At 42.1% G+C, this 23,274-nt stretch overlaps 2 protein-coding genes and 3 non-coding genes across 13 annotated transcripts in view; 1 reads left to right on the forward strand and 4 right to left on the reverse strand.

The window, feature by feature from the left end:
* eya4 (EYA transcriptional coactivator and phosphatase 4) overlaps positions 1 to 19,257 on the forward strand; it is a 49,800-nt gene extending 30,543 nt beyond the window's left edge. For 3 of the 8 annotated variants that reach the window (XM_072696274.1, XM_072696278.1, XM_072696279.1), the window contains 15 exons: positions 1,267 to 1,344; positions 3,442 to 3,508; positions 3,683 to 3,825; positions 4,729 to 4,875; positions 5,138 to 5,217; positions 7,044 to 7,221; positions 7,901 to 8,037; positions 8,819 to 8,902; positions 11,522 to 11,611; positions 12,216 to 12,274; positions 12,842 to 13,002; positions 14,018 to 14,132; positions 14,222 to 14,343; positions 16,543 to 16,643; positions 18,558 to 19,257. In XM_072696274.1, the coding sequence (XP_072552375.1) occupies positions 1,267 to 1,344; positions 3,442 to 3,508; positions 3,683 to 3,825; positions 4,729 to 4,875; positions 5,138 to 5,217; positions 7,044 to 7,221; positions 7,901 to 8,037; positions 8,819 to 8,902; positions 11,522 to 11,611; positions 12,216 to 12,274; positions 12,842 to 13,002; positions 14,018 to 14,132; positions 14,222 to 14,343; positions 16,543 to 16,643; positions 18,558 to 18,638 (1,643 nt within the window). In that variant the 3' untranslated portion in view covers positions 18,639 to 19,257. Of the gene's footprint in view, positions 1 to 1,266; positions 1,345 to 3,441; positions 3,509 to 3,682; positions 3,826 to 4,728; positions 4,876 to 5,137; positions 5,218 to 7,043; positions 7,222 to 7,900; positions 8,038 to 8,818; positions 8,903 to 11,521; positions 11,612 to 12,215; positions 12,275 to 12,841; positions 13,003 to 14,017; positions 14,133 to 14,221; positions 14,344 to 16,380; positions 16,482 to 16,542; positions 16,644 to 18,557 lie in introns of all 8 variants that reach the window. The other 5 variants (XM_072696276.1, XM_072696280.1, XM_072696281.1 and 2 more) reach the window with 3 other exon arrangements.
* A 1,218-nt stretch (positions 19,258 to 20,475) lies between these two features.
* The window catches only part of rps12 (ribosomal protein S12), an 86,059-nt gene continuing 83,260 nt past the window's right edge, over positions 20,476 to 23,274 (reverse strand). For both annotated transcript variants that reach the window (XM_072697505.1, XM_072697504.1), the window contains exons 3-6: positions 22,783 to 22,899; positions 22,179 to 22,281; positions 21,218 to 21,319; positions 20,476 to 20,564 (exon numbers count right to left, since the gene is read on the reverse strand). In XM_072697505.1, the coding sequence (XP_072553606.1) occupies positions 20,502 to 20,564; positions 21,218 to 21,319; positions 22,179 to 22,281; positions 22,783 to 22,899 (385 nt within the window). In that variant the 3' untranslated portion in view covers positions 20,476 to 20,501. The remainder of the gene's footprint in view (positions 20,565 to 21,217; positions 21,320 to 22,178; positions 22,282 to 22,782; positions 22,900 to 23,274) is intronic.
* On the reverse strand, positions 22,010 to 22,091 carry LOC140534987 (small nucleolar RNA SNORD100). The gene has a single exon (XR_011977525.1). It is a non-coding gene; the product is annotated as a small nucleolar RNA SNORD100 (small nucleolar RNA).
* LOC140534988 (small nucleolar RNA SNORD100) lies at positions 22,357 to 22,441 on the reverse strand. The gene has a single exon (XR_011977526.1). It is a non-coding gene; the product is annotated as a small nucleolar RNA SNORD100 (small nucleolar RNA).
* Positions 22,985 to 23,061, reverse strand: LOC140534980 (small nucleolar RNA SNORD101). The gene has a single exon (XR_011977519.1). It is a non-coding gene; the product is annotated as a small nucleolar RNA SNORD101 (small nucleolar RNA).

Raw genomic sequence — 23,274 nt, forward strand, 5'->3', positions numbered from 1 at the left:
TGCCCTTGGCCACCCATAGTTCTCTGTGCACATGCATTGTGGAAAACCTGTCAGCCTCCAGGGCAGGGTTTGTTTAAAAAAGTTTTTATCATTATTTTTACATTAATTCATTTTTGTGAAGAAATGAAAAAGCACACAAATCTTGCACCACACCAGAACTCTCCTTTTACAGACTGCTGAAAGCTAAAGAGAAACTGGTGGATTTGCTGCAATTTACAGAAACAACTGGAATCCAGGCAAAAACCAGATCCGCTGTAGTTACAAATGTAGCAACATGCAAAGTTCCATTAAAACGGAAAGCAAGCAAACCTGGATGAACCAGTCTACTAAATGAGCCTTCTTTAGTCATTTGGTTGGATCTCTGTTGAGTGCAGCTGCTTTTAACCCAAGTGGATAGACGCTTGTTTTATTCCCAGTTTGGCCGTTTTCATAATAAACACTGCAGCCGTGTTGCAGAAGGTTTTGCCGCTCAGTCTGACTAAAGAGGGCGTGTCCAAGTCCTCTATAGGCTACTAAGAGGGAGTTTTCATAGGACAGTCCTACTGAGGACGCGCCCTACACTACCTTTCCCTTTACTTTTTTCTTTCTCTCCTTCTCTTCCACACAAGTCAACCCTCCCTCACTCTCTCCATCACTCTCACTGTCACTCTCTCTCTCTCTCACACACACACACACACACACACACATTTTCTCTTTCCTAGTTTTTTTTTCTTTCACATTCTCTCTTTTCCTCACTCAATGAAAAACTCTCTCTCTTTCATCACTCTCTCTCTCTTTTCATCTCCCCCTCTCTCTCTTTCTCTCTTTCTCTCTTTCCCTCTTTTCCTCTTTCTCTCTCTCTCTCTCCCTCTCTCATTTTTTCTGTCTTTTCTGTTCTTTACCTTTCTTTTTTTATTTGCAGATTTTTCACTGTCACACTATCCTTCACTTTCACACTCTCACACTCTCCCTCATTCTCACACTCTCACACTCTCACACTCTCCCTCACTCTCACTCTCTCACACTCTCCCTCACACATTTCCTCACGCTCTCACTCTTTTTCTCTCTCACTTTTGTACGCTCTCTCTCTCTCTCTCCCAGTTTTTACTTTTTTCTTCTCTGTCCCTCCCTCTCTCTCACTCGCTCTCTTTCTCAAACACACACTTTCTCACTGGTTTCCTGTCTTGCTCTACTTTTAACATATCTTTCCTACATGAAGCTTAAATAAGTCATAATCTCTCTCTCTTTCTCTGTCTCTCTCTCTCTCTCTCTCTCTTTACGTCTCAGTAAAGACAGAGCCTCTAAACAGCAGTGAAGCCGTCAGCACAGCAGGAGATACGGGACTGGACACTTACACAGGGTCAGGTAAGATATCACATACACACACACACACACACACACAAAATGCCTTGTGTAACCCTGCTGGAGAACTCGCTGAAAGCTCTGAGCCCTCAATCTTTGTACTGTCCTTGGGTTAACGTCATCAGGACAGCACTGGCTCTTTATTTAGCCTCATTACACACACACACACACACACACACTTACATGCACACACATTCAAATACACGAGCACACACAAACAGATTCAGAAATTCTCCAACCATTCAGCCCCCTGCAGAGAGAGCTGAGGCCCATACTCCAGCTGACAGAAGGGCCTGATGTCTCAATAGAACGAGAGAGGAAGAATAGTGTGTGTGGGTGAGAGAGAGAGAGAGAGAGAGAGAGAGAGAGAGAGAGATGGTTTCATGGTTTCATATGTGAGTTTATTAGAAGAGTCTTTGAATGCGTTGTCTCTCCGTGAGTAGAGAGATACAATATTAGCCTTATTGATAAAGCAGCTTTGAAATGTCTTCACTAAATGGATGAACTGGAGAAGCAAACAGAGGAGAGGAGAAAGGGGAAAGGAGAAAGCGAGAGGAGAGGGGAGTGAGGAGAAGAGTAGATTATGAGACAAACATTTTATTTAAAAAAAATGGAGAAAAGGGGAGAGGAGAGGAGATGTCACAAGGAGAACAGCGGAGACAGAAGAAGCATGAAGAGGAAGGGAAAAAGAGTCAAAGACAAGAAAATAGGAAAGGTAAGGAGAGAGGGAGAAAGAACACTGTAGGAGGTAAAAGATTCTTGAGGAACCTTTGGAGGTTCTTCAGTTTCAAACTATGCAGGAACCTCTTATGTTTTTGCTTAAGCTTTGAGGAACCTTCAATGAACTCTTTTCTTCTAAAACCTGAAGGTTCCTCAAACCTCATCCACAGTGTCAAACTGATGAAGCTCCAAAGGTTCCTCAATGATCAACTTCAACTTTTACAGTGTTGGAGGAAAGGAGAAAGGAGAGGGACAGTGAAAGGAGATGAGAGGAATAGAAGAGGGGATGATGGAACATAAGAAAGGAGAGCAAAGGAAAGGAGACGAGATGAAAAAAAGGGAAGATGGGAGAGAACTTCTCATAAGAAAAGAGGAGAAGAGATAGGAGAGGAGAAGAGAGAAAGAGGAGAGGAAAGGACAGAAGAAGAGAGGAGGAAAGAACTTAAGACAAGAGAGGAGAAGAAAAAAGCATATAGGAGATATGTAGAAAGGAGAAGAAGAGAGGAGAGGATTAAAGAACACAAGAAACGAGTGGAGAGGAAAGTAGACAGGAGACAGGAGAGGACGAGAAGAAATCAGGGGAGAGTAAAAGACATGAGAAAAGAGGAGAGGAGAAGAGACAGAAGAGAGGAGGGAAAGATCATTAGATAAGAAAGGAGTTGAGTGGAGCTAGAGGAGGAGAAGAGCAGAAGAGAAAAGGGGAGAGGTGAGGAGAAAAGGAGAGCGGAGGAAAGAAAATAAGATTAGAGGGGAGAGGAAAGAAGATAAAAGAGGAGAGGAAAGAAGACAGGAGAGGAGAAGACATGAAGAGAAAAGGGAGAGGAGACAGGACAAGAGAGGGGGAGAAGAGGGGAGAGGAGAAGAGAGGAGGAGAAAGGAGAGGAGTGACGACAGGAGAGGAGAGGACAGCGTGTCTTTGATGTGGATGGGTGTTTGACTGCAGAGGGAAGTTCCTGTTATTTTTTTCTTCTTCTCTACTGAATGAGGTCCAGCTGCTGCACAGCAGAAAATCTCTGTAAACTGTCACTCAGAATTGTGTACATGTGTGTGTGTGTGTGTGTGTGTGTGTGTGTGTGTGTGTGTGTGTGTGTGTGTGTGTGTGTGTGTGTTTGGGTTTACAACTTTTGGCAGATGCTCTCAAAGCGCAAGACGTCTAAGATGCACATTTTCTTTTACAGTTTGAGGAGCTAGTAAAGAATATATCAGAGTGAAGGAGATGATAAATGACACATGTTTCATTTTGCAGGAGTTTCTCAGTGTAGCCTGTGTGTGTGTGTGTGTGTGTGTGTGTGTGTGTGTATGAGTGTGTGTGTGTGTGTGTGTCATAAATGATTTATCAACCTAAACTGATACCACTCGTAATGTTATTTTTATGTGCAGTTATAACCAGCAGCGGATTCAGTCCTCGGCCTGCGCACCAGTATTCACCACCCCTCTACCCATCAAAGTAAGACAAGGACACTTACACACACACACTCACACACTCACACACACACACACACAAACGTCCATTCGCAATCACATGGGTTTTACATGTTCTCTTCTTTACACACATCCCAACACACTTCAGACAAACCCTCCTGAATGAATGTCTTAACGTCATCATCTGTTTCACTGACAGGCCTTACCCCCACATCCTGTCCACGCCTGTGGCTCCGCCCATGTCCCCTTACAACGGCCAATCCCAGTTCAGCAGTATGCAGCAGTCCACTGTGTACACACCCTACTCCCAAACCACGCAACCCTACGGCCTCTCAACTTATGGTACCGCCTTACCTCTTCTTCTGCAGTTTATCTTTCCCTTTATATGTTTATGGTGTCCAAATAAACCACTTCTTAAATGTGAAGTTTTTGAATGCGTTCACATTATGAGTCATTAGAAATCAGATTTTTCTGCCTTGACAGTTTACATTTGTGTCCATATTTGGACTGTGGACGATGTTTTCAAGATTTCCATTTTCTGACCATTCTCATTACAGTCGCATGACCAGCATTACATACACTAAATGGACAAAAGTATTAAGACACCTGCTTATTTGTTGTTTCTTTCTAAATCAAAAAGAGAATTTAAATGAGTTTTCCTGCTTTTGTTGGAGTAAGTATCTCTACTGTCCAAGGAAGAAGGCTTTCTACTAGATTTTAGAGCATTGCTGTGAGGGTTTGATTGTCAGGATGTTATGTGATTATTAGCCCACCTTAAACCCAACTCCCAAACTCATCCCAGAATTGCATTAGATGAAGCACAACCATCATTCCAGAGAACACTGTTACACTGCTCCACAGCTCAGTGGGGGGGGGGCTTTATATCAATCTTATACCCAGCAATAGGTTCATGTTTATCTGCTCTAGAAAGTCCTATTCTATTGGCAGTACTTCTCTACAGGGACTGGACAAGCTGTGTGTATGCATTGCACAACTGTGTCAGCTATGGATGCAACTTAAAGTAGCTGAACACCTTCATAATAAAAGGTGTCCACAAACATTTGGCCATGTTGTGTATGTATCAAATCTAAGAACGCATGTTTTGAAGATCTGTGTTATATGTAGGCAAAGAAAAAAAAATGAGCCTGCAGTGTAAACAAAGCCTTTCTGTCTTCTACCACTGAAATGTCTTTATGTCAGATGTTGCAAAGTGTTTAGAGGTCTTCCTCCGATCTGTACTCTCAGCAGATTTGGGGGTGATGTTACCAGGGATAAAGACAGAAGGGGGTCTGTCCCAGACCCAGTCCACCCTCCAGTCAGGGCTCAGCTACAGCCCTGGTTTCACCACCCCTCAGCCTGGACAGACGGCCTACTCACCCTATCAGATGCCAGGTAACCAGGCTCATGTTTTATATATAGGTGACCTATGGTCACCCAGTAGATGGGGCATCAAAATGCTTTAATTTGATGGACAGTAGTATCTATGCCTATGTTTGACCTGGAGGCATTCGTTGGCTAGTGCCTTGAAAAGTAATGAAATGTTGATAACCGAGATCTACCAAAAGGGTCGACCTGATCTGAACGCTCCTTTCTTCAGGTGTTCCTCTTTGAGAACCACTTTGTAACAGTCTCCTTCCTCTCTCACTCTTTCCAGCTTCAGGTTTTACAACTTCCCCTGGCCTCTACACCTCCAACAACTCTGTCTCCAATCCAGCCAACTTCAGCACACAACAGGTACTGTTAATGCCACAGCACACACTAACTCCACAAACACCTCAAACCCATTATTTATCCTACATCGGTTCTTTTTCTACACATAGACAAATGCTTGTTGATGTTTGTTGAGGAATGTTGGGTCAGTGTGTCCTGGCCTTTACCATGGTACAGACACACACATATGCACACACACACATACGCAAACACAAACAACCCCATTTGCAGAACGATGATATCACTGACAGACAGCCTAGCACTAAAGCAGGCCGAACCATCACCGTAATCACCATCATTCATCCAATAAACACACTAAATCTCTCTCAAACATTTATGATTAGACATTTTGCCAAAGAAAAGAGCCAAACTGGATTCACCTTCCCCAGAAGAACCTGCCTGTGTAAACAAAAGGGGAGCGCAGAGAGTTATGACTGTGGTTGAAATGAAGGAGTGAGCATCCTACAGATGGATGAATGGATGGTGGGGGAAGGTTGGTGAAAAAAAAGGAAAGCAGTTTTGCTGAGAGCATTTTTACTACGCCATTCATGTGCTCTGAGACTGACTTAGTGACAGTTTTAGAGGCATCTCCTCTAAAAAACTCCATCTGTCTGTGTGTGTGGGTGAAGAACGCTCACCGATAGAGAAGAACCGAGGGATTCATAAAATCCTCCCTTCAGATACTCTCTCTGTGCTCCAGCCAAGGATCCAACCGAAGTCTTCTCTTCTTCTCTCTCGCGCTTACTCGTATTCTCTGTGGGAAAAGTTGCCTTCCACTGAGCTTCTTCTTTCAAATGCTGCCAGAACAGTTTGGCCAGACACACTGCTAACATTTTGTGGATTCTGTGGTGACCCATTCACTTTACCAGTAGAGCTGAAGTCTAGCTTTTCGGAATAAATACAGTCTCACATTTGTGTTTGTAAAGCTGTTTTCATGTATGAACTTCTGGAGAATCGGGTCCGGAGTTTCCTCTTCATGCATTCAGCCGGATGCTTTGCGTGGTTCAGGCAAGAGGTGGTACCTATGTAGCGCATGCAGAAGGCACAGCGGGGCCCAAAAAGGACAGTAGCAGCATTTTGACGAATAATGGTGAACAAGACTCAACCCAACCCACTGGGAATTCTCTACTTAGTAGTCAGCAACAGTCAGTTCTTCCCACTGATGTGTTGTACAAGAGACAGATTGTGATGACTAAAGACTGGGTCAGTACACCTCCAAAACATCAGGCAGGTCTTCTAGGGTGGTCAGTACCTACCAAAAGCGGCCCGAGAAAGGACAACCAGTAAACTAATGAGAGGGTCCCAACTGTGGAGGGTCTGAGCTGTTGTAGTGACACAAGGGGGACCTGCACAGTAGTATGCAGATGGTTGTAATGTTATGGCTGATCACTTCTTAATGTGACATATTTCTGAGGAAAACAGGACATAAGGGTGTAACATGACTTTATTTATTCTGATTTGATTGGATTATGAAAAAGAGGGTGTGTCCTAACCAACATTTTCAAGTGTATGTGAAACACCTCCAAGGGAGACTAGTACTGACAGCACAGTAGACACAGGAGGAGGAGGAGGAGGAGGAGGGAATGTTGTTCCAAGAGCTATATTTATTCCTCAACATGCATTCGGGAGCAGTGGTGATGACCAGCGATTGCTTAATGCTATTAAATTATTGGTTATATATAAACTGCCAAATGTAAACAATGTGAACCCATAGACTGTGCTTAATAAGACCAAGGGCATGAACAAGCAATGTCACAACAGGGTCATTTTTAACTCAGTTTGATGTTAATGCATTGGGCAGTAGATTGAGAATTCACTAATATTATGTATGCATTGTTCTTGAACCACAGGAGTATCCGTCATACACAACATTTGGGCAGAATCAGTATGCTCAGTATTACTCCGCTTCGTCCTACGGCTCTTACATGACATCCAACAGCACATTGGACAACACAGGCTCCACCTCCAGCTATCAATTGCAAGATCCCGCCCCCGTAATAACAGGACAGGCTCCTGAGCTGCACCCAGGTGAGTGCTGGCCAATTAGAGAACCATACAAAAAGAGTGTCATTGAGACTACTGATTATAAATTATGTTTAATGTATGATCCTCATCAACTCATAATCATACCAGAAGCAGAAAATGCCAATTCTCGCACAATTCTGCTTTAAGAGGCAAAGTTCCAGGGCTCTGAAGATGTCAGTGGTCTAATGCGCTGCAACTTTGGCTCAGAGATCACAAGTTCAAATTCTGAGCTAATCCGCTTTGTCATTGGCGGCTCTAGTTCAAGAGAGATCACTCTGGGTGGGTAGATGGTACTCTCTCCCCTCATCACTTTTTAAAGTGATGTTGGACAGCACAACAATCTGGTGTGGTGGAGCATGGGGACCCGTAACTTTCCTGTGTCGGCTGCCTGGCAATGTCGCATCGGCGGCAGGAGGTGGCTGGCTTCACATGAATCGTAAGAGACACGTGTTAAGTTTTTACCCTCCCTAGCATCACTAGTGCTAGGGGGAGCTACGTACGGTGGATTAGTTGGAAGTACCAAAAATGTTTTCCTTCTGAGTTGATCCTCTACTGGGAAGCTACAGTATGCATCCAATTCCCTGCAGACATTCATTCATTATCTTGATATCCAATTAAAATCTAAATCATAAACAGCTAAACATATAGCAGTGCCTGAAGGATGTGTGTTACCTGCATTTAGGTGAGTTTGAGGCGGGCCAGAGTCCTTCCACACCCATCAAAGAACTGGAGGACAGGACGTGCCGAGCAGGCGGAGCTAAAAGCCGGGGGCGAGGGAGGAAAAATAACCCCTCACCACCGCCTGATAGTGACCTGGAGGTATACACACACCCACACAAATCTAAATGGATTGTGCTTGTAAATAGGCATCTTTGAGTATGTAAGTAAGTGTATCCACGTTCATGTAGTGTCGTCGTCAACAAGATTTTGATATTGAACCTAAAATCAAGGGTTGAATCTGAATGCTCAATATCAAACGATACTATAGCTATACTATAACTATAACACCAAGGGCTGGTGTTTTCTGGACATTAATTAGGCCTAGTTTGTGACTAATTTACAATGTCATTAGTCAGTCAAGACTGGACAGGTTTAGTCCAGGTTTAGCCCTAATCTGGGTCTGAGAACCTGGCTCAAATGATTGTGTATTGATTGGAATGAACACAGGAATGATTACTCAGTACAGAACTCTTCTAGCTCAGAGAGAGCGCAGTTGACCTTGCTCTCTCCAGGATGGGTAGATGGCACGTTCTCCCCTCAGCACTGCTGTCGTCTGCTGGGCGATGCATCAGAGCTGGGTATACGGCGCTTTTCTCAGAGCGTGTTGGTTGCCCGGTGGTGCTGTCGGAGGAGGTGTGTGTCATTCTTCACCCTCCCAGTGTTGGGAGCATTGCATGTGATAGGAGGAGGATATGCATGGGCTGGATAATTAGTGATCCAAATAGGGGAGAAAAAAACATACAGGGTAAAATTTGTTGAAGTATTGCCCAGGTTGTTGCCCATTTGTACTCAGTGTTCATTTGGATAATGATAATCGGTCCATATAGCTGCTGTGGATCCAGGTTATAAGTGTGTGTGTGTGTGTGTGTGTGCCTTACAGAGAGTCTTTGTTTGGGATCTGGATGAGACTATTATTGTGTTCCACTCGCTTCTCACTGGGTCTTACGCACAGAAATATGGCAAGGTAAGCTGTCTCTCACTCTCTCTATCACTGTCTGTCTGTGTCTTTGTCCTTCTGTCTGTCTCATTTGACCTGTTTAAAATCAATAAAATACAGAAAGAAACTGGTTTTATGATTTTTTTGTAGATGTTTTTCAGTCTTTCATTCATAATAACAGAACCTGACAGAGCCTGTCTTGATGAAGATTTTAGTTTATTAATTCATATATATTAAATCAATAATAATAATTTAATTACAATAGTAATAATTTCAGTTCTGGGAAGTGTTTGTGTGTGAGAGAGTGCCCCTGCTCCCCCTGCATGTATAACGTTAGCGGAGCGACAGGCTGAGGTTCAGACTGAGCTCTTTGACGAGCGGCCTCAGTAGATGTGTGAAGCGTCAGTCCTCTTTTCGCACCTTCGCTCATTTCTTGTCGTTGGTTCTGTGAGAGATATGGAGACAGCTGCATCTATTCCCAGCTGAGGGGCTATTTCTGACAGTGCTGTGACGAGCAAGACCCCCGATCTTAGGCACTCCGTCAGAGGCAGAGCCAAAGTGATTTCACTCACACACACACTTTTATACACACACACACACACGCTACAAATACATATAGACATGCTTGGACACAGAACCACTCTTGCATCCATTAGAATATGCTGGAGCTTATATTCCAACAGTGTTTGTTATAATGTGTGTGTGTGTGTGTGTGTATGTATGTGTGTGTGTGTGTGTGTGTGTGTGTGTGTGTATTTAAATGTGAATCTGAAAGTTTTCAATTCTGATTCATTTGAACAATTCAAACTCCAGGCATTAAAGGAAGATTAGAGTGTACATGTCCATACGTGTACGTGTGTGTATGTGTGTGTGACAGTGAGTGAGTGAGAAGACAGAAAGGCCATGTGTGTGAATGTACACACAGTATTTTCTATTCTGGCTCCCCACTTTCAGCCAATCAGAGTGCAGGCAGCCAACTCACATGTGATGATTTTTACAGCTGAGAATCTTTCTCTCTCCTGCTCGCCCCCTCCTCCTCGTTTTTCTCCCTTTTTTGCCCCCCTTCTCTGCTCCTTTCTCCCCCTTCCCTAAGCAGTGTTGATCTGCTCCTCCGTTCTCCTTCTTTTTTTTAAACATATGTGCGTGTGTGTGTGTGTGTGTGTGTGTGGGAGTCGGCTGATGGGCTGAAACAAGTGCTGGGCGTCTGTCATCGTCTGCTTAAACTGGCAGACATAGCAGTCTGGGGACGGAGAAGAAGCTGGAGACTATGTACAGGAAATTTGTGTGGGTGTGTGGGTGGGTGTGTGTGTGTGTGTGTGTGTGTGTGTGTGTGTGTAAATGACAGACCTGTTTGAGACAAGGATTATGAACCGTAAACATTACTAGGCTTTCTAAGCAGTTTCTCATCATTCTAGCCACAGAGAAACTAAATCCAGTTCCTCAGTAGTGAGGCTGATGATGATGATGATAATGAGGATGATGATAGTTATAGGTATGTAATATAATAACATGCGAACATCACAGTACGCTTTTATGCAGTTTAAATAATGTGCAACACTAGGGCTGTGTATTGTCAAGAAACCTTGTGATACGATATATATCGCTACACACGGTCTACAGTTTATTTTTTTGTGATACTGCAAGTCAAGTCAGGTCAAATTAATTAGTATAGCACTTTTTACAACTGTTGTCACAAAGCAGCTTTACGTAATCAGTAATTAATAAAAGACAATAAAAAAAGACAAATCAATAACATAAAAACACATTAAAAATTTAAGACCCCCAGTGAGCAGTCAACAGCAACAGTGGCAAGGAAAAGCTCCCTCAGAGCTGAAGGAAGAAACCTTGGGAGTACCCGACCCATCCTCAGATTCATCATCAAAACTATTATTTATACTTATTAATTATTGATATTTTTTGATATTGAAGTTACCAAACCATCTATACTGTTGAACTGCTCTGATCATAATCATAATATAATAATCATGGTGTAGTAGAACTTAATATAGTCATGGCAGTGATGGTCAGAGTAATGAGAGTAATGATAGTTAATAGTGATAATAATAGTAGTGGCAGAGAGGTAAGAGTCCACTGTAAGCAAGCTGATCTGTTGCAATATTTTTTATTCAATCAAATTTTAGGAAAACTATCATAGTTTAAGACAGGGCTGTGGTAAATATGGCCCCTGATGTAAAGCATGTGAATGTGGCTTTGGAACTGCCACATGTGGCAGTCTGAAGCTTGTCCACAAGGGGGCGCTAATTAACATTAGTTGCTTATTGTTAGTCATCCACAAATCTACACTGAGCAACATCATTAAGAAGAGGTTTAGAAGAGGCTCCCAGGTGGTCTAGCTGTCTAAGTGTGTTTTAACTCTGTTTGGTGTTTAATTGCATGTGAAGCGTGATGCAGCGAGGTGCGGCGCAGTGATGTTGCATCCACCTGTTTTTACAGATGTTTCACAGCTGCTGCATTTTGTTTGTTTCAATTTCCTTACAAATGTCCTACATGTATTGTGTCTTCTAGTAAAGTGGAAGTATGTTTTTGACACGGCGCCTATCTCTAATTATGGTGATTATCATTGCTACAGTAGTCACTGCCTAATAATGAAGATGATGATGATGATGGATGATGATGTCTCTGTAGGATGCTCCAATGGCAGTGACGCTGGGTTTGAGAATGGAGGAGATGATCTTTAACCTCGCAGACACACATCTCTTCTTTAATGATTTAGAGGTAATCCCTACTGTTCCTTTCTCTTAACATATTCCATAATAAACAATTTTAGTGTTTATTGCGTTCTTGTGAGATCTGTTTCGGGCTGTTCCGCTGGGCATGTGTGCCTTTGAAGCATTCACTACGAGCTCTCAAAAACAGTATGTGTATGTATACGTACACTGATCATTAAAACCATCAATACCATGGCCCCACTTTTGGTAGGTACTATCCACCGCATATCAGAAAGACCTCACAAAGACCGGCCTGATGTTTTAGAGAAGTTCTGACCCAGTCGTCTAGCCGTCACAGTTTGGCTCTTGACAATGTGATTCTTACGTTTGTCTGTTTTTCCTGTGTTTAACACATTATCTTCAAGAACTGAGTGTTCACTTGCTGCCTGATATCTCCGCCCTTTGACAGATATCACTGTAGATGAAGATAATCAATCAATGATTTTCACTTAATCTGTCATAATGTTATGGATGATTGATGTATGTATATTCTGTATGTGTGCATTACTGAGGTTTTGTTGCCCCCTGGTGGCTTTGGATGAGAAAGAAAAAGTTGGTGTCAGATCATTGTGATTTAAGTGTGTGTGTGTGTGTGTGTTTGTTCTTTACAGGAATGTGATCAAGTACACATTGACGATGTGTCATCCGATGATAATGGACAAGACCTTAGGTGAGTCTTACACTGAATAGATAGATCACCATGAGATCAGATCAGTTGTCCTTACCTCAAACGTAGTGTACCATGGTGAATTCGCTGAACCCGAAGACATCAAATGTCTTGACCAGTCAACTACACTTGATGTCAGGAGTGGAAAATTTAATTAAATGTGTAAATTTGATCTTTCGTTTGATCTTTCGTTTTATCTTAATACTTAAATCCACTAAACAGCTTAACTATTAAAGTAATGCTAGCTGGTAGGCTACAGCAATATTTCTCAACCCTGGTCCTGGAGGCCCACTGTCCTGCACTGTCCCTGCTCCCAACACTCCTGATCCAACTACTCCACTCATTAACATTCCATTATTGAGTTAAAGTGGGTGTGTTTAAGAAGGAAAGGCACTAAAACCTGTAGGGCAGTGGGCCTCCAGGACCAGGGCTGAGAAACGCTGGGCCACAGGTAATAACACAGACCCTGGTCCGTCACATCTGTTGTAATGGGCAGTTTTAGATTGTGATTGCTCCTCCTCTTATCACTGTGGATATTTAAAACATGGCTGTTATTGTTATTATCAACAGTACTTACAGTTTTGCCACTGATGGCTTCCATGCAGCTGCGACTAGTGCCAGCCTCTGCTTAGCAACGGGCGTCAGGGGCGGAGTGGATTGGATGAGGAAGCTGGCCTTCCGCTACAGAAGAGTGAAGGAGTTGTATTGCACATATAAAAACAATGTGGGGGGTAAGCTTCCACACCTGACCTTTACACAGACACTTCCCCATGTGCAACTGTACTGCTGGCCTAAAGGTGGAAAGGAACCTCACTGACAAACCCAAAAATAGGTCAATCTTGGAGAGTATTCCAGAAAACTGTGCAGAGCTGTGGTCCTCTCAGACTGTACCTTGTGAATGCTGATCTGCAGAGGTGGGGAATCCAGGTCCAGAAAGTAAACATACATCCCAGGAAGTAAAAATTGATTTTTTTACTTTCTGGGCCTGGGTTTGCAAGCTTTGCTGATTTGTGATGTTTATCTAGGCTATCCAGAATTGTTGTTGTAGTGCTCTAGTTGTTGGTGTGATTTGAGTGAATGACATTACAAGCTAATTCGGTTCAATAATAAAAAACCTATAGTCTACCAATTGCCAATTAGTACAAACCTCATGTCTAAATCACCACACTCTTTCCTCAAGGTTGTTCAATGATCTCAGATTAATTTGCTTATGTGGTTTCTGTGTGACGTACTGTTAATGCCAGAGATTTGTTTCGGTTGAGAAAGAAAAATGCTCTGATTTATAACCCTGTTACTTTATTTTACTCACAATGAAATACAGTGATTTTCTTTTTATCGTGGGCTTGTTGGGGAAAGAAAGATAAGCTCTTCTTTTATTGGCTTATTTCTGCACCACAACAGCACACAGATGTGTACAATCATGTAAAAAATTAGGACACCCTATTTAATATATATATATATATATATATATATATATATATATATATATATATATATATAAACATCGGGACATTTGATCTTCACTTGACCAATGTAGAGAGATGGAGGTAATATAACTAAACATGTAGAAAAGTAAAACTGAAGAAATGTCTTTTAAAATCATTTGTTAATTAATTAATAGAAATGCAATTTTCTTGTGAAGAAATAGTTAGCTACATTAGTATTGTAACTCTACCTTTGGGAAAGAATTGCTTTTTTAGGAGTTCTTGATTACCATGATGTTTTATCCTTTGGCTTGTGTTGCAGGGCTCCTAGGGCCAGCCAAGAGAGAGGCGTGGCTTCAGCTAAGGGCAGAGGTTGAGGCTCTCACAGACTCATGGCTCACTACTGCACTCAAGTCCCTGTCAATCATCAGCTCCAGGTTTGAATACTAATCTGTCATCTATGTCATGCTATATGTCCACTGCTAAAATGACACTGTACAGATTTTGCCTTTCTGTCGTTCATCAGGAGTAACTGCGTGAATGTCTTGGTGACTACGACACAGTTAATACCAGCTCTTGCTAAAGTGCTGTTGTACAGCCTGGGCTCTGCTTTTCCTATTGAGAACATCTACAGTGCAACCAAAATAGGTAAGTCATTGATAAGCAAGCCAGAATCACAGTCCCATAATTCAGCTTGCATTCAGCACTTACAGGGCCCATATATTGTATCATATTATTCTTACATTTTATTCTTACAATTGCATGTTTGTGTTGTTTTCTTAGAAAGAAATGAGCCTGAAATGTGCATTGAGAAGGAAAAGAAAAGACCTAACTGGGGCTTTTTTCAGCACTTGTGTTTTTTTGCCAAACGTTTGTGTGTGTGTGTGTGTGTGTGTGGAATAGGCTTTGGTTCGGACCCTAGCATCAAGTCATAAATTAAAACAGATCAGGGTAACATGTTCATGACTCCCTCTCTCTGTTTGTGTGGCCATATGGAGCTGATTCTGATTCTATGGGCCTAAAGTAGCATCTCTAAATGTAGTTATGGAATAACATTTTAGGGTGATGAACATGCCTGAAGACCCTCATCCCTAATCTAACTTCCTATGAATTCCATCTCTACCTCTACTTACTATATTAAGTCTAAAACATGTATATTAAGTCTAGAACACCTCAGAATACTTTCCAAGACAGACTGAAACTACAGTTAAAATGAACACAAACCTCACTGTTTTCACCCTCTGTCCCTCTCTGACCCAAAGTCCGATTCCTCACACACACACACCTACTCCTCCATGCTCATTTAGGTTGTCATGGGAACAGTAAAAACAGGGAGTTTGGGAGGTCGGGTGTGTGAGTGTGTGTGTCAGTGTGAATCCGTATCACTCTTCAGTGTTTATGGAAAATCATTTTTTCTCTTATCTCCCCTCCAGTTGCACTTTCTATTATTTCTCTTTTTTTCTCTCCCTCATTCCTGCACGTGCTCTCATCACCACATTCATCTTCTGTCTACAGCAGCCTCAATCATTAGGTTTAATGACTTAATGACCGAAATGGTTCTTTAAAGACATTTTCACACCTATAGTTTGTCTGCTCTGGTCCAAATCAGTTAACAAGTCTGTAAATGTTGGTTTGGGAAAAAGCCAAGCACACCAAAATGCATCTCCGCTGGTTGGTCTGGGGCAGGCGCAAGAAAGTAAATACAGGAAGAAGGTCCTGCATTCTGAACTAATGCAGATTTCAGTACAGTTTAACATGGAGCAGCAGCAGAGATGGTGTCTGTTCATAGCTGTAGTAATGATCTAGGTAACATAGCAGGCTTAGCTCAAGCTTGCGGAGTACACCTGATAGGTCAGATCACATTCCTACCACAAACGAACCATTACAGAACTTATTTGGGACTGGACCAAGGTCTCCGCCTCTCAGGGGTCCATTGTACCCACACCTTCCTAAATGAATCGCTTCACGGGTGAAAACAAACCAATTTAAACCGGACTAAAAATTGCAGGTGTGAAAATGTCTGAACCCTTAGGGTTATACTTACCACAGGGGTGCACAACATCAGTCCTAGAGGGGCACTCTCCTCAAATACACCCACTTTGCCTGGTGATTAACTGATGGTGTTGAATCAGGTGTGTTTTGGGACTGGGCTCCTTAATGCTGCGTTCGAGTGCTGATCGGACGGTTGTTAATACCGTAAACTAATATGGTAATATGGTAAGCTAGTAAATACAACTTCACTCCATTGAAAAAACACCCCATAAGCATGGAGATCCGTAGAATATCACAAAACAATGACATTGAGTTATCCACAAACGCTGTGAAATATCCAAAGAAATGAATTAATATTAGTCATATAGTCATTAAAGTATCAAAAACGTAAAAAAAAAATAAAAATACAAACATTTCTACAATTTCAAACAATTCAGAATGTTGTGTAGTCCAGTATTAAGCTTAACATCTGTCCAGGAAACTGGTCTACAGTGTTAAGACCATTTTAACTGGTAGAGAGAGTGCTCAGAGTGATGCTCGCTCTACCCTTTAAAAATCGCCATTGTGCTAAGATGCTTCTAGGAAATTTCTAGGATACTTTTTGGTTGGATATCCCCTTTAACCTCTTGCTGCCCCATGCCCAGTCAGCACTATGTGTGTGTACAACCTTAAGCCACTGCCATGTTTTTGCAGGTAAGGAGAGCTGTTTTGAGCGTATAGTGTCCAGGTTTGGCACTAACATTACATATGTAGTGATTGGCGATGGGCGCGATGAGGAGCACGCGGCCAGCCAGGTAACCTCACACACCCTCTGATCTTCCACCTCTCTGACATGTAACCCTGTTTATATTGCAGGCAAAGAAAGTTGCTTTGAGCGCGTAATGCAAAGGTTTGGCAGGAAGGTAGTGTATGTTGTTATTGGGGACGGTGTGGAAGAGGAGCAGGCTGCTGCCAAGGTAACAACCCCTGGGTGACCCAGAAGCAGTGTGTGACCCCCTCCCCCCTCCCGAAAGTGGACTCCCTGTCTGTGTGTGCTCTAGCAGTGCTTTACATGTAGCTTGACCTCAGCTCAGACTGACTGAAGGCTTGTTTCCCTCAGTTGTGTGGTTTCTCTGTTTGATGTTTAACTGCTGGTGATGGTAGACGGTGTGTTTTTATTTGCTTATCTGAGAGTTTTTGCATTTCCTCTCACGTCTCTGCAACCTGGCAGTCGCTCCATAGCTTTCTGAGGTTCCAAAACAGAGCTAATCAACCAAAGGCTGCATGTCTGCATTTTATTACGACAGTAGACGTGGTCGGGGTGTCATGATATGCAGTACTGACAGTTACAGACATCCAAGGCCATGAGTTAACCAGGATAACAAATGTTTTCTCAAGATCGCAGCTTACACTGTATGTCCAAATGTTTGTGGACATGCCTTCTAATAAATGCATCCGGCTATATTGAGTTTCATCTCTTGCTGGCACAGATGTGAAAATGCACACACAGCTTGTCTAGTGCTTGTAGAGAAGTACTGTCAATAGAATAGAACTCTCTAGATCAGATAAACATGAACTATAGGCACCATGCCTAATGCCAGGTGTGAGCTAGAGGGGTATAAAGCCCCCTAACATTGAGCTGTGGAGCAGTGAAACTGTGTTCTCTGGGATGATGGATGATGGTGCTTCATCCAGTACTTTTGGGATGAGTTGGGGATGAGGAGGGGAGGTGATCATCCAACATCCTGACCTTTCTTGTGATATTGAAGATAAGTTGATTTGTTTATGGATCAAGTAACAGTAAGTCCTGCACCTAACAACTGGGGTTATATTTAGGGCCCAGCCCTTCCCCTATACACTACCCACCCACTACACTGCAAGCTCCACCAGGTAGGCAACTCCCTTCCTATGTAGCTGTTTATGATCCGTTTAGCTTCCATTGGGACAAGAAAAATGACAAGATCCATTGTAATCCCAACAAAATAAGTTGTTAACATGAGAAATCAGTATAGAAATAATATCATTAACTCATGGCCTATCATGGATTTCAGCATCAGCATATAGTTCTGGTTATGTGTGTATATATATATATATATATATATATATATATATATATATATATATATATATATATACTTTGCATTTCTTTTTACTTCTCTATTAAATGTTTTATGTATCAAAATGCAAAAAAACATACTGTATATATAACAGACTGTACCATATTGTATCATAACACCCCTCATACCTTCAGTGCAACAGTATAGGTTGCATAGGTAGTTTACTGCATATTCCTGCTAAGCAGCATTTCAACCTGGATGAATATCTCTGTTCTAGAAAACACCAGAGAACTTCACATTGTTTTGTTTCTCAGCCATGTATGAAAATATGAAAATATTTTTGCAAATAATATGCCTTTTTTACCATTACATTAGAAACGGTATCTGGTATCTACTGTAAAGGGTATATGAAAGGGTCTATGCTACTTTTATGCTACTGTTACTCAACTTCACAAATTCATATGAAAATAATACTAAAAAAATTATTTGTCAATATATATATATATATATTCTGATAATTAAAGCTAAACCTTCACACCTTTTCATAAACCCTTCATTGTAGTGTGATTAGTATTATATCTGTCACTGTGGTGTTCTCAGGCTTTCCTGTCTGTAACTGGGTGTTGGCTTTTTTTAGTTACCATATCATAGATTTCACACGTAGGAGCAGTCTAACAGTGTTAGCACGGTATTCCTAAATGTTGGCAGGACTTGCATGGATGTTGATGTGTAAAATTAAGCTCATAGGCCTACTGTATACAGCATGTCCTTTGTGAAGCAGCTTCTTTACTGTGCCATAGGTACAATTTGACTAGGCCCTCTCTCTGTCCACAGCACAACATGCCATTCTGGCGAATATCGAGCCACTCGGACCTGCTCGCCCTTCACCAAGCACTGGAATTCGAGTACCTGTAACACTCGACAACTGTATCATAGGCCTCTTTTTGTACAACTATTTAAGAACAACAGTACACTGTAATCTCCTTTCATGTTGTTTTATTTTGTGTCTTTTTAATAATTTCTCTGGCTTCTGAGGTAACTCTGCACTGTCTTAAAAAGACTCGGACTGTCTGGGAAAGGGACAGCTGGGGTTTTAAACGGTCAAACCAGGCTCGGCAAGAGCTCACAAACGTCTTACGTCACCTGCACACTGCATTTCACTGGGGTGTCCATTTCTCCTAACACAAACAATAAACACACACTGCTTCCACACAAGGTCATATAGGCCTTCTCTATTCAGAGGAACTCATCTGTAAACCAATAGACATGTACTATCCCAAAAAAAGATGAATACACAGTCTAGCATAGATTGATAACTCATGTAAATTATTTTACGGTAACTAGTTTTAACAGTAAAGACGCTGTGTGTTTGAAAATGCTTTTTTTTTTTTCATTTGGTCTTTTTGTAAGTTTTTGGCTAAGTATGTGTATAATGATTTGTCGTGCCTTATGAACTGTTTTGTGTGACTTTTTTGTTTATTTGGAAAATGTATGTAGATGAAGGATAAAACTAAATGAAAGACTGAAATGCAAACATCTGGCACTTGTGTAATTCATTCAGGAAGATCATGAGGGCACAATTTTGGTAGAAAGACCCAGGCCCTAGCGATCTTTCGGCGAGCCTTTAGATTTAGGGTGTCGGTGTATTTCTGCCATCCTACCAACAGGAAAAGTATGACTTGCGCAGCTCTAATTGTGCAAAAGTCATGTACTAAGTCTCTTAATCATGGGGGCATTTTGGGCGTAATGTGCAATAAACCAATCAGTGCGTCACTTGCCCTTCCCTTTGAGAGCCAGGTGCGCTCTGACTGGGGAATTGATTTTTCAAAAGCAGGGCTGCACACACCCGTGTTGAAAATTCACTGCCAAGATAGAAATGAATGCCTGACAGTTGACGTCTGCCTAGGTTGTTTTAGTCAGTAAAGCACCAGAAGTTTCCCTGAACACACCTAATTGAGCGCGCTGCTTGCGCCTTGTAACTCCTTAAAATACGGCCCCCACTGTCTTTGGCAGCCTGAAGGCCTGCCCCAACTTCCCTGCAAACTATCAGCCGTAAGTCATACAGCTTCCAGTCAGGACATTTCTAAACTTCCTGCACACATTTCTCTCAACACTAGGAAGAGAGATGGTTTTCAGGAAAGTCCCCATTTTAATACAGAACAGAGATCAGCCTGAACCTAGTCACATCAAATAATGACAGTTTAACCAGTTCGTTTAAAGGAGACTGGTCATTTTGCTGCCTATGCTCAGCCTGGGGCAGTGGAGATTCAGTAGGATTTACCTTTTAATAAGCAGCTTTTTAGAGTGGTTTGGCATAAAATATTTGCCAAGTCGGAATAGTGGTGGTATAACCCAGATGTCTAAAGTCACGTATGCCTCCAAAAACCTCAGTTATTCATCAAGCCTGTATGGATACCTAGACACAACTCCCAACATACTGCACAAGGCATAATTGTCAAATCAAGTAAGAATTGAGTACAAAGGAAAGGGACCCCTAAAACATTTGATACCCCACCTCCTCCTGAAATTTGGGCAACACTGTAGCAACCATCAGCCTGATTTGATACAAATCCTTACAATAAAACATGCACATCACTGCATTAAGCTAAAGTTATGGTGAATCCAGGCTAAACCAGTGCGCTACAGGAGAAAGGGGGATCCTCAGGACCTAGACAGGAAACCCCTGCTCAACAGCTGTCCAAACCAACATGGATAATCAAATTTAGTTTGCAATAAGAGCCATCAGACCAAATATTTTCAAAACATTTATTCAGCCCCTTATTTCTTAGACTTGAAGTACTCCTCGATGACATCCTTGGCCTGAGACTCTTTGCCGTAGTCCTGCAAAAATAAAAAACATGCATGTTAATATTCTACACTTTATGGAGGAAATGCTCAAGACAATCTCCAACTCCAAATAGTTGGAAAGAGTTGCTAAAATTACAATACTTCCAACTTAAACTGTCCAAACTCTATAAGCTCCCCAGGCCCTCACTATAAATAACCCATATCAAGCCATTACTTATTCCACCAACACACTTAAACATCCTGCCAGTCAAAAGTATAACATACATTAGGAGCTCAAGGGCCACTGTTGGCTAGATATTTTGGTTGGTACAACAATTTGATAGACAATTTAATTATAATGCCTCAACCTGACATTACTGGACCTTAAAACAAGAATTCTGTGAGACCCCTGTAAGACTCGCATCACAACCAGAAAGGCTCTTACATTTATGTAAAGTGTTAAGCAGCAAAGCTGAACACTGCAGGACATGAACATGGAACCATACAGAACTGACCAAATGACTTGTTGCCTTTTTTTGGGACCTCAGAGACCATGTTTAGATCTTGAGGCTCGTAAGCCAGGCTCTCCCTCTCGCCAGGGTTAAAACAGACAGCCACACAGCACAGAAAGCCGGTGCCTGGACTCGTTCTGGCTACAAAGTGTCTTGTACAACACTAAACTACAAGCAGACATTCATCAGGCTTACCTTAATGACCACACAGCTGCAGCCCACCACCTTGCGGGGTTTGCCTTCTCTGTCGATTTTGCACAGACCAACCCACTCACCAAGCTTCTTGTTGTCGTCTACCTGCAGGAAGAACACATTGGAGTAACATCAGTATTGTCATTTACAAATCCTGTCCACTGCACAGATCAACAGAGCCTTACACTTGGGCAAGACTCACATTAGGTGACAAACTGGTTACTTTTATACAACCATAAAAGGTTGCGTTAATGTAGAAGATCAGGTCAAGATAAATATTTACAGGCTGTGAGGATTTCAGAAGCACAGATTTCCCCAACCACAGCACGTAAGATCATTATCATGATGGTTCCCAAATTATCAGAAACAAATTTACTTAAATGCTACTCAGGGCCAGTAACTTTCCCTAACAAAATCACCTCCACCTCAGATTTAAACTGGACTGCCAACTGGCCTTTACATACTTGCTGCAGGACCCAATGCAGTCGCTCTAAACCTCAGGCCTGAAGTTTGCCTGCCATGCATATAGTGTTTCTCAGCTGTACCACACAGTTTACCTCAGGATGCCTTCCAGCAGATGCATAAAGTGTGCCAAGAGAAGATCCTGTAGTACCTTTAGCCATTAATCAGGCTAAGCATACATTAACTAAGACTAAACTAGGACTAAGACTTACTTAAACTAGCTGAACCATGTCTACACCATCAAAGCCACCTAGTTTGTTGAACTGGCAGCAGGTGTATTAAAAGTAACACCCTTTAATTTCAAGCCATATTTTTTCATGCAACTCAAGGCAGTGTGTCTCAGCAACAATTGGGTAACAAAGGCAATTTCTTCACTGGATTCAGTAGAGGGAGCCAAGTTGTCATCACAGACACACAAGCAAGTAACTCTCAGAATGCACTATATTGCTAGATAGGAAATGGGGAGGGGTGACAAACAGAACACAAGACTGGTCATCTGTACCTTGATGAGGTTGATCTGATGCTCGGCACAGAGGGCTTCCACCAGCTTGACGTACATGGGCTCGTCACAGTTAGCAGCAAGGACGCACAGATGAGCCTGGCGCCTACAAAACAGTGCGAGAAGAGGAGCTTTAATTATCTCCAGTTAGTTCATGACACCAACACCACTGCAAGTTATTAGTATCTCAGAAAGCAATTGGGTAACGAATGGCAGATATCCTCAGAGACTTCAGTAGAGGGAGCCAAATTATCATCACAGATACACAACATGCATTAGGGCTGCACAATATTCTCTGTTAACAGCAAGGGCACAATAATCCAATTTAAAAATGACAGGAGGCTTCAATATGTAAATAAGCCTGCTAAGCAATCTATTTGGGTACTGTGTACATTGTAACAAGTCAGTTTCAAATGTGTCGCCAAATAATGAATCAAAGCACTTTTAATCCAACAAGCAACAAATGCAGTTAAACCAGGTCACTGACTTAATGAATTTGATACAATATACAACAGCAGTATACACCAACATAAGCATTTAGACCATATCATGCAGCCCTAACGTGCTTCTTCACATACAACACAACCAAGAACTAATTACATCTTACTTGTCCAGAGCCTTGGCAGCTTCACGGATGCCACGGGCAAGCCCGTCATGGATGAGTGCGGTCTTCAGCACTTCAGGCAGGGCGGTGTTCACATCCATCACTCCTCCGGCAGCAATGCTACAGCCACAAGCCCCAAATGAAATACAAATAGTTAACAGGACATCACTGGCCGCATAAGCCAAGCCATGTTAGACAACCATCGGCTTGTCAGACAGAGTTTATCACCCATGGATGGAGTGAAGGGGATTCCGACTAAAGATAAGATGTCATCATTACAGCCGACGCTTGTTCACAACTGACCGGTTTAAATGAGACTTTACCAAACACAAATGTCTTTCACACCAAACACAGTATGGGTCAACAAATACCAGGCCAGTTTCAAGAACATGGGTTAAGACTAGGACCCAGGTTTAGGCTTTGTATGGGCAGAAACTGGCCTGTAAAGCAGCCATACCTAATGAGTGTGTTTACATGAACAGTACCCCATTGAAG

The sequence above is a fragment of the Salminus brasiliensis genome, chromosome 14 (assembly GCF_030463535.1).
Source record: "Salminus brasiliensis chromosome 14, fSalBra1.hap2, whole genome shotgun sequence".
Taxonomy (NCBI): domain Eukaryota; kingdom Metazoa; phylum Chordata; class Actinopteri; order Characiformes; family Bryconidae; genus Salminus; species Salminus brasiliensis.